General features: G+C 45.3%; 1 protein-coding gene across 1 annotated transcript; it reads right to left on the reverse strand.

Moving 5' to 3' along the window:
- Window positions 1-3,200: 3,200 nt before the first annotated feature.
- PANK2 (pantothenate kinase 2) lies at window positions 3,201-9,512 on the reverse strand (the record flags this gene model as incomplete). The annotated part of the gene is made up of 6 exons (XM_010295462.1): window positions 3,201-3,295; window positions 3,755-3,880; window positions 6,306-6,429; window positions 6,668-6,844; window positions 7,844-8,097; window positions 9,160-9,512. Coding segments are annotated over 6 exons (1,085 nt in total), but the record flags the coding sequence as incomplete, so codon positions are not given.
- Window positions 9,513-13,947: the final 4,435 nt, after the last annotated feature.

Raw genomic sequence — 13,947 nt, forward strand, 5'->3', positions numbered from 1 at the left:
ATGCAGGGAGTGAAAAGTAATTGAGGATCACTGACATTTTTAATAAGCTTCTAAGAAATCAACTGGGAGGACTCGTTAACACCCGTTTCACCAGCATGTTCTTCATGCCCGTTCAGATCAATGTTCACCCCTTTGCTCTGTAGCTAGGAAGAACGAGACAAGAGGCAAACAAGAGAAAAGTTTCAGGTATATAAAAATAACTGTAATATATTATTACAAGAAGAAAACAATTTACAGAAAAACAACACACAATAGATCACGGACTTTGGTGCTGGACATCAGACCACACAGGAGCTACTCAAAACACACAGGAAAAAGGAGTTATGGACACCAGTGCGCAGCATGAACCCTGGGACACCCAGGGGCACCAGCCTGGCACCCACCCCGGCACCCGAGGACAGAGGCTTATCGTAGACCAGGCTGCAGGGTCGCTGCAGTAGCATCTCACCTCTCCGTGGCTTCCCTCCGCCCAACACAGTCATTTCAAAGTAGCTTCTTGCTTCCCTCAGTCTTCAGCTCCCAAAGGCTACCGCTATTTAAAAAAAAAAAAAAAATAGCCCTTCTTCTGTGTTTTACAAGGATTCGGAGGAGGCTTACCTACCCCGAAGAAAAGTAAGTAATTAAGTAATCTGATAAGCCCACACCAGCCGAGCACATCACCACAGTATGTTTCCATTTCTTTTCCACGAGTCAAACCAGGGCCCGAGTTTTGACTGTGAGGGTGGGTGACCTGGCTGAAATGGCAGCCGGTTAAGGAAGTGAAGTGCTGCGTATGACATTTTGTATAGTAAAGAAAGAGTTAAGTCAGGTCTAGAAAACCTGCAGTCAGCAATTTTTTCGTATACCTACTTGGGGTATCTTTTGTATGATTTCTCAAGAAATTAAGAATAAACGAGGTCTCGGATGCAGTCGAGCACAAACAGGTTGCCCAGAGAAGTTGTGGATGCCCCATCCCTGGAAGTGCTCAGGGCCAGGGTGGACAGGTCTCTGAGGAACCTGCTCTAGTGGAAGGTGTCCCTGCCCATGGCAGGGGGTTGGACTACGTGATCTTAGAGGGTCCTTTCCACCTCAGACCATCCTGTGATTCTGTACTACCCTGCTCAAGCCCCTCACCTTTAAAAGTACCACGTTACATTGAACGCAGAGTGGGGCACAACCGACACCTGCGCTATACTGCAGGAAAAGCACAAAGATTTTCTTCCGCCGACAGTGCGCAGCAAAGATTACCCTTCACGTGAGCACTACTCTCATTTTCCCCCCCTATTTTATTGTTGTCAAATTACCGGATGTATTCAGGAAGTTCCAGGCCCACAGTTAACCGAAGTTTAGAAAATGCCCTGATTTACGCTGCGTCTTGCTGTCTGGACCACCTACCCAGCAGAGCTGACAGGACAGGCTTTAAGAGAAACTTCACACAAGATCTAATCTAGCAAAGAGGACATCTTGTGAATTGGTAGTTTCTTCCCTTTTCAGGCGCAAAAGAGAGGCAGGTACCATGCAATGAGCGCAGCGAGCCACACAGCACCTTGCAAGCGCTTGGATCTCGGGCCACAGGAATGAGTAGAGCTGGACGCCCTTTGCCGTGCTGCCCGTGTGCCTCCACTGCACGTTACTGCAGCCAAACTGCAAGCTACCACCAAGCTGTGGGACGGGCTGTCCGGCACCGCCACCAGTCATTGCAATGTCCAGCAGGGTCAGAGAGCTGAAAATCAACTTATCTGGAAAGAAACGGCGACTTTGAAAGATGTGTTCGAGTCAGGATGACAGTCATTCAGCTGGAAAGCCAGAGCGCCATATCGCAGAGAACACCCTGAAGCAGCGTCTCCGTTTAGCTCGCGTCATCAAGGGAAGGTGCAAAAAAAGTGCTTTCCTCTTCAGAAAAGTAGCTCTTTCATGCTCCCAGGCTGGAGTGCTGTTACGGTGAAATAAGGGCCAAGAGAACGCCGCTGTCCTCCTCACTAATGATCTTGGTCAGCTCGTAACACAGGATCCAGGCCTGGGAAGAATTTCTGCAAAGAGCAGGGCGAAGCAGAGACACGAGGAAGGAAGGTCACATTACAAACCATATGCATGCCGCTTTTCTTTTTTAAAGCGCTGTCTGCTATCAGCATTTCTGTTGTTTTGAGAGATCATTTATTCAGTGTGCCGTAAGCCATTTCTAAATCCACATCCCAAGATCTTCAGGCGTTCCAAGACTGCAGCAACGCAGTTTGCAGGCTGCAAGCAAGGCGGTGTGCACAGAGAAAACAGAGAAGAGTACAGCATGCATGTGGGAAGGAGAGGTTTCCCCCCAGAAACTACGAGTTCAGCGATTAATAAACATAAACGGAACATTATAGAGAAGGTCCCAAGTGTACAACTGAAAGAAAAAGTAATCTCTTTGGTATAAGTTGTATGCAGCCAAGTTTTACAACACACACACACACAAAAAAACCCCACCAAAAACCCTGCTATTTCATCTTCAAATGCTTTTATCAGACCTCAAGGTCAGAGGTTGACAGCCACCCCTAACGCCACGCCAGCACTATGGCACACACCAGCAGGATGCCGTGGGCTGTACAGAAGTGCTACAGGCTAAAATCAGAATCAGCCTCAGCAGATTTAAGGCACAGGACTCTTGCCTTACCTTCTGTCTCTCACAACCTGTATACACAGGTAAGAAACCACGGTTACACAAATAAAGCCTGACTGACAGCACAACGGTGTCTGACAGGCCACGGTACGGCTCAGAGGAGACAGAAGTGCCAGGGCTGTGCCGATGTGCTTTCTCCTTTACAGACAATTTCCAGCCTAATGAGAACATGATGCCTTTCACTGCAGAACGCAAAGTGCTGCAGCTGAACTGTATAAACTGTGAACTGGGTAGACATTCAGCGCTGAAAGGAATCTGGATGGAGGGAAGAGAGTGCAAGTCCTCTATCACGTCGCCACCATATGTAGAAGACTACATAAAAAGGGCTATTTGATGTCAGCTTCTTTGACTAGAAGCCCCACAGATGTTCCAGGTACAACCACCACCTTCGGTCAGCGTATTTGCATGTATGCTGCTTTGGAACAAACCCGCCTTGTAACTGAAGATTGGTTTCAACTGTTTACAAACAGAAACGCAAACAGTCCTTTTCCTTTTCTGATTGGGTCACGTACAATTACTTTAACAAGTCAGCGAACGGATGCTTTGAAGCAAAACGTGGGCCCAGGAAGCACCCCGACTTCGTAGGACCAACGTACAGAAATCTGCACGGAGTCAGGCTGAATCCAGGAGTTCCAGAAGAGCACCGACTGCACCAAAATAACCCTGAAGAGCAAACAGACAGGAATATCTATTAAAAACTCAAACACGGGCATGTACCTGACACAAGAAGAGTGATATTACATGTGTGGTGTAATTTTAACAACTTATAAAGGACGGTTGAAAGAAGTTACTATGGGCAGGTACATTAATTACAAAATAGATTCTAACTATAATCGCTGCATGGGAAAGCAGAGCTGCACAGAATCATCTATACTGTCAACAGTCTTAAAGTTCACAAGGAAGATGAGCTTGGTAGTAACAGTTCTTCTGTTACCTACTGGAACAATATACATGTTTTTTGTGACTCTGCACTGGATACTGCAGTAACTGTGGCTGTAGTAAGAAAGCACAGGGAACCTGCTGCAGAGCGTGTATCAACCGCTACAGACTCCACACGGCTGTTTCACGAAGAATTTCAATTTTGACACGAGAGAACATCATCAATCTAAAAAGTAATTTCACCTCATGTTCCAAGAAAAGTGCTTTTAACTGTCCCTTCGACCAGTAATCCAAAGCATATGCCAGAAGCCTCATCGAGATTGTATTGATCCGAAGGAAATTGCCAACGAACACCACTCGATTAATGTTCTGCAAGTAATAAGGAAAAAAAAAACAATGGAACATTAAGGCTGAATTCCATTTTCTATTTGCAACGATTAATACCTCACCTTAAAGTAAAGAAAAAAGTTACACTTTTAGTGCCTTTTAAAAACACCACATGCAGCTTCTTCATTTTCCAGTGAGACCTGATGAAAAACAACCAGCTGGAAGCCGAGGGAAATCACCAGTCGACACTAAAGCAACCAGATCCAGAGAAGCCGCACCTCCTGGAATAGCTGTTCCGGGCAGCTAAGGAGCGCAACTGCCGCGGTGAGTGGGGATGGGAGCTGCAGAGGGAAGAGTGTAATGCATTTGCAGCTTTCTGAGCTCTGAGTTTTAAAAACGGACCCAAAAGAGCCAATCTGCAAACAAGAGACAACACTGAGTCGGCTTGGAGCCTGGCAGCAGCAAGAGATGGTTCGAAAGAGCAAGGCGAGATCAGAAAGCATGCACTGGGAGCGGCAGGAATGGCACTGGGAGAGGCCAGACAATACCCGAAAGACCAAAAATAAGAACTGTACTGGGCACTGGTGAGGCCGCACCTCGAATCCTGTGTTCAGTGTTGGGCCCCTCACTACCAGAAGGACGTTGAGGTGCTGGAGCGTGTCCAGAGAAGGGCAACGGAGCTGGGGAGGGCTCTGGAGCACAAGTCTGATGAGGAGCGGCTGAGGGAGCTGGGGGTGTTCAGTCTGGAGAAGAGGAGGGTGAGGGGAGCCCTCATCGCTCTCTACAGCTACCTGAAAGGGGGTTGTGGTGAGGTGGGGGTTGGTCTCTTCTCCCAGGTAACCAGCGACAGGAGGAGAGGAAATGGCCTCAAGTTGCGCCAGGGGAGGTTTAGATTGGATATTAGGAAAAATTTCTTCACTGAGAAGGTTGTCAAGCCTTGGAACAGGCTGCCCAGGGCAGTGGTGGAGTCACCATCGCTGGAGATATTTAGAAGACATGTAGCTGTGGTGCTTAGGGACATGGTTTGGGGTGGACTTGGCAGTGCTGTGTTAATGGCTGGACTCGATCATCTTAAAGGTCTTTTCCAACCTAAGTGATTCTATGATTCTGTGAATCAAGTGACTGCTGAAAGCATCGGGCAGGATCTGCAGAACCTTACATCCACAATTCTGTCAGAAAGCAGTACCAGCCAGGTCATGTTAAGACAGGCTCTTTTTCAGACTCTTCCACACTACCCAGAAATCCACAGGTGTAAATACAGCCTTTCTAGCTTAGGAATTTGAGTAAAAGAGTTGATTTTCTGCTATAAGATCCTTATACTGGCTAGGAACACTGCTCATCAAGTGCCATCTCCTCTCTCCGCCCCCTCAACTCCAGCTTTTTACTCATCACTAAAAAAGCTGAATCGCTGTCTACTGTTACTCTGAAACAAACAAAAAGATTTAGAAACCCATAACCAACACAATTGTGTAAGAAAGGAAGAGACCAACCAAGTAGTGATATTTTGGATTTAAATCAGACTTCCAGCCAAACTTTTCAATCATAAAATATCTCTCCTGAGCCAAGAGCTCTGAAGCTTTCTTGTTCTCCAGCAAGAAACCAATTTCCAGTTCTTCCTCTTACCAAGGAATCGGGACCAAGTCCTACCTGCTCCTTCATTCACGTCCATCTACGGATTTTCCTTCCATCTCCACATTCATTAACGCTTTCCCCTAACAGTTCAGCATCCTCTTTGCATTCAGCTGTGTACTCTAGAGCAAGGACTCAGCAGATGTATTGTGGGCAAGGCTGTTTATAATACGTCTTGCCTAGTCTCAGCAGTTAAATGAAGGTAAATAGCAAGCGTCTGCAAACAGCAACAGGAGTCTGGTGGTGTGCTTCACTCCGTCAGCTCATCCCATAGGAACAGGCTGAGACTGGAGCGGAGAGCATCTCTCTGTTCTTTCATAGCCCTGTACAATGCTGCTTGACATGAATGCAACAAGGCAGCACTGTAAAGAAGCTGAAAGCACAAAGATACAGGAACAGCTGTGGAAGCGGTGAGGCCCGACCAAGAAAACGCGAGCAACTTGTAGAAACAGCACAGGAAAGGTACCCAGCCCCTACACCACTCCACCCCACCTCTCCTTCTCTCTCAGCAGTCCCAGAGCTCTAGTTTATCACACACCTACCGCTCCTCAAACCACCGCAGAGGAGCCATGTAACTCCCAACAAAGCAGAGGGCCTAGAGAGACCAACAGCCAACCCCACATTTGTTCACAGCTCTTCAGTTCCCAGCACAACGATCTGGCTCAAACTACACAGACGAGCAAGTGCAAAATTTGCTGAAGAATCTGAAACAAGTGGATTACAACTTCCTGAACGTCCAAAAAGATGAGTATGAACACGTGTCTACAGGAGCGTGTGCAGGGAAAGAAGTAAAGCAAAGTTTCAGACAGGAAGCAATGAAACGGGTTCCCCTTAGTACCTCATTAAGTGCACACATCCGTGCTATGGAGCCAATGTTATTAGTGATGGTTATTAAAGTAGCCTTCGCGAGGTCCTCTTTGCTGACAGATTCCCGCTTCTCCTTGCTCATCATGTTTCCAAAGCTGTAACGACAGTTTTCGGGTTAAAGGTCCATTTGCATCAGAATTCCGGGAGAAAATGGGAACTGCTAGTTTACGAAAGTGAAGTGTTTATTTCTAACTTCAAAGAGCGTTGCTATCAGTAATTTTGGTCTGTTAAAACAGAACAGCAGAAGGAATGGTTGCTCTCCTAAGACACGTTAATCCAGTTTTTCATCCTTGCAGAATCTCCCATGAAAACAAAAATCAGTCAAGTCATTACCTGGATGCTACAGCCCAGCCTGGCAATCCGAATCGCTCATAGTCTCCTCCGTAAATGTCCCGCACTAGTTTGTCCACTTTGGTGCTGTCTCCGTGGGACGCCATCTCTAGGGCCTCTTCAAAGGTGGAGCAACCGGTAAGAAGGCAGCAGAGACCAAAAAATGTTCCCCCTCCAAGGCTGCAACGTAAAGCAAAACGAAAGTCACCTTGTTCCACTGAAAGCTGGGATTACTCAGATACGCATCTGAGTTCGCTCAGGCTGCCCCATTGCTTCAGCTTCTGCTCTTTTCAGCGAGAGCCATCTCGGAAAAGATTGTGAAAAATAACTTTCAAATATCTTCCAGCCTGTAAGGAATCCCGCGCCCTCACGGCCTTCTGCAGAGGGCATGTTTCTAAATGACAAATTAATCTTCTTCTTTTACAATATGCACCTTCTTCCAAGCACTCAGAGAAGTCGATCTTAAAATAAATACTAGTCCTGAGGGGTTACTGGAGTACAGCTATTCAAAACTTAGGAGGACAAAAAACTCAACAATGCTACGTCCTGTTCACTTCACTAGGTACACAGGCCATTAAGGACGTATAGTAAGAGTAAGACCTGTACTGTGAGGGGTTTTCAACTATTATTGCTAACTTTCAAGAAATTCAGGAAAGCTTAAAGCCACAGAGCTCTCTGGCTTTGCCTGTCAACAAGAGTCACATCTTCAGGACAGGTAGCTGCAGCAGTCTGGCAACTGTCTGGCGAAAGACTGCCGTGCCAGTATCCCTCCCACCAAAAAAGGGGAACTTTCAGAACTCAGGATGCAAATCTCTACTGCTTGGAGCAAAGCTAACGGGTGTTAACATGATCATTAGGAGTGTATTTGGGATAATCGCAAACTATGGGATCTCTCTGATGGCAAATGTAACAGTTGAGAAGCTGTTTTTTCAGTTGCCTTGGTGTAGGAATTAAAGAGACTGGTTGCAGTAAGGAATCCAGAGCATAAAAATCAGATTCCCTCTTCAAAGGAGGAACTTTGTTGTCAGAGATGAGGGACTGCAGCACAAGCAGAAGCTTGGTCATTCAACTCGCCACCTTTATTGCAGCTTGTCCCTGAAAATGTCACCTACAATGCAAAAATCCATTCCAGATTCTAAAATAAAACTCCAAGTGAATTTACCCCCTCACAGCACTCACCTGGTGCCCGTTACCCGTTTATAGTTTTCCTTTGAATACACAGCCAAAATGCTGACCCCTGAGCCAATGTTCACCAGAAGGAGAGGATATGGATTCTCCAGGTTGAATGGGAGCTTCTGACATCTTTCAGCATCCGTTGGGTTTTCAAAATAGTAGCACTCTGAATGCCCATTGAATCCAACTGAATCAATGTATAAAACTCCTTTAATAAGGCAATCGAGTTCGTCTAGCTTACAAAGCTGAAGGTCACCCATCTGGCAGGAAAGAAATAAAAAAAAAAGAATAACATTCGAGAAGTAGCTAGGGATCTGAAATGTTTATGCTCAGGGCTAGAAAAATGCATTCCCTGCCAGCTAAATTCAGCTATCTCCATTACTCCCCGAGGCGGCTGAGAGAGAAGTACAGATCACAGGAGGGCTCCATCTTTTCCACGTGCACTGACTGCTAACTATCCTGGCCCTAAAGTGTGCAGACGTGAAAGACGGCGGAAATGAACTGCTGGATCCACAGATGGGACGCCAAGAGAATCCCATCAACTTCCAAGGGCCTGATTTAGGTCCTGAATCCGTGGCATTAGCATGAAAAACAAAGAAAAATGAAAAGGGACTTAACTGTTGGACAAAAAAAACCCCAAACAAACCAGCAAACCAAACAAAAAAACACCCAGAAAACAGAGAAACAGAGGAAGTTACAAAATTATTCTCCCCTCATGTCACTGCCTTGACTGCGCAAAAAGCCTCTTTATTTAGTGCATTTTTTCAAGCCCTGGTTAAACAAAGTATTTATCACACATGTTTTTCAACCTGTGAACAAGAGTCAAACTCCTAATGAAGCCACATGATGACATCAAATTCCAGCTACTAACCTCCTTTCAGTTAATTCACCACCAAATTTGACTGAGCCTCAATCAGCTCACTCACATGCGTGTTAGAAATGAAACCACATGAGCAAAGGAACAATAAAACAAATATGAAGCACGTGAAGGACAGCAATGAGAAAAAAACCCACAAGACTGAGATCAGCATCATCAGAGACTAGTAATACGGAGAAAGCCTTGTAAAAGCATACGCCATGATGTTAGAGAATAATTTTTAGGGTTACAGGAATGTTACATGCACTTTCAGGAAAGAAAGTATCCTAATTTGGACTTGACTCCACATGCTGTTTCCTGAACCAAGTTTAGCCTGAGTTAGGTACACTCTTCCAGACATAAGATTTAGAGAAGTTTTAGAGTCTGCAGATAAAGTTTTCTAGTTGTAAGCTTTAAAAATATTTCACTACCAGATCCTAATCATATAGAAGCCAAAAATGCATACTGTGAGAAAGTCCTGCTCAAATTTGTACGCTCCACCTCCCGTGGCACATAAGGTAGTATGGAGGCTCGAGAAGTGTTTTTCGCTTCCCATTTGAATAAAAGCAGGCATGTCATGAGTAGGAAAGCGTATAAAGTGCAGATTGCCTTTACGTCCACACAGGGTAAGGTCCTTTAGTTCAAGGTGCACATCCCGAATGCCTGTAGATCCATAGGCTACATTTGACGTCAGGTATTTGCGAATGCTTTTGAGATTTTCCACTTCCTCCTCCTCCTCTTCAGCAGTGATGTCCTTTGGTTCAAAATAAACAAGTTTGACCAAGGTCCCTCCGATATCCAAGCCGAACCAAGGAAAGACTAGAGAAAGGAGAGAAAAAAAAAAAGGAGAAGAAAAAGAAACAGGGTATGATACTGTCATACCACCAGCAAAATACTTATGAACTGAATCAATTCTCTAGGGACTCCAAAATGCAGGCCCATTCGATCTATTCATTTCTAAAGTGGAAAACAGAAGAAAAAGTGTTAGCACTCTGCTCTGTCTTTGACAAGTGTGGCTGAGCCTCCTCTCTACCTGGACTCAACTCCTGTTTTGAGGTACCTCGTGTTCAGGAGATCCCAACATCTGTCAGGCAATCCTCAAAACACCCCACCACCACGCAGCACCGAAGCTACACACAGCGCAGGTCTGACAGTATCCGTGCACCCGCTAGGCACTGCTGTAATTTTAATCCCCAGCTATTTCTTTTATAAAGTTCTGATCCAGAGCCAGAGCCAAGGATAATACCACTGCTTTTACATCAAAGGGATGTACAAACGTTAACTAATTACAACACATAACTGAGGTAGACAAGTAATCTAAGATGCCCCAGGGAGACAAAAACAAATGTCTAATTGGATTATTTTATTAGTCAAATTCCCCCATGGTACAAAATATGCATTAGTGTCAGGCCCAGCAACATTTACAGCTGTATTAGATAATAAGCTTCTTGGAAAAGATCAAGAGAAAACCCCGATCAGATGGAAACTGCGATTAGAGATGAGAACTGGAACAGATTAATATTACTATTAATGAGCTAAAGGATAGGCTAGAGCTAACAAGATACACGGGCTCCAGAGAAAAGAGAAAAATGCAGCCACATGTTATGGCTTACAGCAGCAGGATTAAACCCTTACATTTTCTTCCAAAAGGAGAAAAGGAATATTTAGAAAATAAACCTGAATGCAGCACAGATGTAATTAACATTCCTCCAGAAAGAAGTATCTCAGGTTTTAGTAAAATTCTTACATGTCAGAGACAGGCATGATAACATGCTACTGTTATTTTTGCAAAATATGTTTTCTTATCTGCAGACAGATAAGCATGCAGCATGAAGAAGCCCTCGTTCCTACCGCCACTTGAAAGCGGGTACCCCTACGGTTAAGCACTGGGAAGCAGCAGCTACCCCCAGAACGCAGAACTGCCCAAGCAAGAGCGTGTTCCTCGTCCCCCCGTCCTGGCAGCGTGGGAGCGGCACACCGAGACCCCGCCACTCGGGCTGCAGGAGCACTGAGCTCTCCGAGAGCGATACCCAGATACCCAGAGGCGGCACTTAAGAGACCTGAACAGCAAAGAAAACAACTCAGGGGCACGAGAGGAACTCACTCCCAAAAGAAAATTATCTTTGAAGAGCCACAAACCCGACAGCACATGTTTGAGGACGATGTATTCTCTCGTCGGCGGGTTAACTTGGCTGCTCTACAGAGCGGAGGTAAAACAGGCCCTTTCAGAGCATCACAGTTCCCCAGGACTTGCTACAGCCATCAGTCACTCACATTATTTTTAAACCAGATTTATTTTTAGATATTTACATAGAGGCCACCCCCAACCATCACCAAAAGAAATCTTGAAAGAACATGCAAACTCTATTTTAAGAGGCATATCCAAATCCCAATCACTCTCTATTGCTAATGCATTTACTTCAAACAAGAACAGACATAAAAATAACTGTTCATAAATAAAAGCGAGAGAAATTAGAATCACAGTCCAACGGAGAGAGAAAGCAGGAGCAATTCAAGGACTTTTTTGATGACAATTTCTTATTTTGTACTCCAGAATTCAGAATTGCTAACTCTATCAGTATTTCAGGCTGGAAAGTCTACCAAGTGCTTTGCTTAAGAGAAAATTTTAGCATATATATCTTGTATCTTAAGGCTCGCTCAAGAAAACCCTACTATAGCTAAATTAGACAGTTAAGTTACTTCTCAGGAGAGGAACACTGGCTGCCTGGACCTCATCACATAATGTCAGGAGAACCATATCCCCAGGGACACCAGACCAGGAGGAGCACCCTCATGGGAAGGGGAGTCCAAGATCCCAGAGTATAAGTAAAGGGAAAGGCAGGACAAACTCCAGGATTTCTGTACCCCCAAAAGAAAGGGCCTCGTCGTGGAAGAGTGTGGCAACAGCAGCTGAGGTGCCAAACAGAAGTCACAGAGACCATGACCACCCAGCAGGGAGATGGACACTACTTCTGTGCGGCAGGCATCAGGACAGCAAACAAAACCCACTAAGCCTCCACTTGCTTCAGCCACCTGCTCTTCCCGACACCTTAAACCTAAAAAACGGTACCTTATTACGATAAACCATGGCATATTAAAGCAATCTCTAATATGGCATATACATCCATAAGTCAGCAGTCCCCGTATTAATGCAGAATAGAACCCCCTCAAAGTATTTTGTCTTTCTTTCAATGAAAGTTCTAGATTTATCAACTAACTACTGCAGAAAAATGCTCTGAATAAGCATCATGCCCTGCTATTGAGAGAAGAAGCAATAAAAATACCATCAACGGCACGCAGGTAAAAATAGGGCACTGGCAGCCAAACCAGAGCATTCTGCTGCTTCTCCAGTCCCTCCAGCGACTAGAACTGGTAAACACCGCTCTATTTAAATACCCAGCTCATGTATATGATCACTGAAACCAGACCCCCCACGTTCACTGTGCTTTTCAATACTGCTTAAACTCTGCCAGAAAACTAACAAGCTCTATGAAAGAAAAGGAACAGGAAGAGGCTTCCCACATTACTCAGACAAGTCTTCTCCCATCTGTCGTGGTCACTGACATTCTAGACTCACTTTTCACAAATTTCCCACTCTTAAAAGCAGTTGGCTGTTTTGTCGTCGTTGCTCTGACGAAGGGGTTGGTTCCAGAAACGACCTGTCCTGGTGCCGGGAAACCTCCTTTTGATTTCTGGAATGTATTTGTTCCCATCAGGACATGCAGATTTTTTTCCGCATTATGAAGCCTGCACTTGTGGGTTGTTTTTTAAAGCATCCCCACCCTCGTATTTAGAGATAGCAATCCTCTCCCCAGCGTCACTTTGCCCAGCTATGCAAGGGTAGAAACAGGGAGAGAACACAGGGTGGGGTCTCGGAGGTGCCCTCATTGGGGTGCAGCAGAAAAGAAGAGCATCCAAAAACTAAGGCACGGGCGCCCCGCTGAAGCCACGTAACTGAAAACGCCGTATGGGATGCTTCATCACCAGCTGACGGGCTTCCACTTCAGAATAGACACTCAGCTGGTACCGCATGCATTTGTTAAGTAGAATAGCAGTAGTCCATTTTAAAGTTGGTTGTGAAGTTCACCCAGCAAACTCCTCCATTCAGGGACACAAACCTTCCAGATTTTAGGGCATGAGAATCACCAACTCAGTCCATTGGTTTAGGAAGCTTTCCGAGTCACAAAAAAAGGCAGCAGCTCCTTAAAGTTCATCTCAGCTCATTCTCTGTGCCCTCAAGACCTTCAATTTTTAAATATCTATCAATTTACTTTTTTTTCAGATGTTGTTATAGCTGCCATTGGACTAGCAGAACATCAAGCATGGGGTTAAACCACGCCAGCTATCCACTGTCTGGCACACCAAAAGACATGGCTAATGAGGAAATCATGTCTGCAGAACTTGGTTTAAACTGCAGTCAGGTTGGGTTCAGGGCTTACTAGTCTTCACTCCGCACCGGCCCCACTAAATCCCAGCTGGCCCCAAAAAGAGCATCCAACCCCCCATGCAGGGACACGGCCTCAGATGGGAGCCGGCTTCGCACACCCATGCAGCACTGCAGAAGCCTCTGCGCCGAGCTGGCATTCCCCACCTGCCAGCAGCTCAGCTATACCTTCCGTAACTCACCAGGGATAAATTCTAAAAGATAGCCTATTAAGGTAATTAACTTAAACCAAATGATTCTTAATTATGGATTTCTCATTATATACATCCCAGCCACAGGTTAAGAATCCAAGGAAGAAGCGTGCTAGCTCAAAATTAAGTACTTCTTTACCATACCATAAAGGATTTTCTATGCAGTAAAACCTGCACAGAGCACTCAAATAACCTGGGGCACAGACAAAACTTCCCCTATAAATCCATTTTTGTGGGAAAGGGGTGTGACACACAAACAAGAGGAGGAAATTATTTCAACGACATGGAGAACCAGGTTTTTCTCCTTACATTGACAGGAAGTCAACATGAACATGTAGGGCAGCAACAGCTCTTCTGTATCTGAGAACTAGAAAAATCCGTGTCTTCAAAGGAGGAAGAAGGAAGCTCTCTTGGATGAATGCCATCACCATCTGCTACCGAGATTTCTCTTAAAACACGGATTTTTTTCCCAGCATCTACAGTTCAGTTGAAAGCTATCCAAAGAGCTCTCCCTTTTAAGCCTCTGAAGCATTTTTTCCAAGAGAACTACTGCAGAAGACGGCAGATCTAGAGTAACATCCAGGAGCCTTTGGGCAGCCCGGAGGCTGATTTTTCTGTA

The sequence above is a fragment of the Phaethon lepturus genome, unplaced genomic scaffold, assembly GCF_000687285.1.
Source record: "Phaethon lepturus isolate BGI_N335 unplaced genomic scaffold, ASM68728v1 scaffold35529, whole genome shotgun sequence".
Classification (NCBI taxonomy): Eukaryota; Metazoa; Chordata; class Aves; order Phaethontiformes; family Phaethontidae; genus Phaethon; species Phaethon lepturus.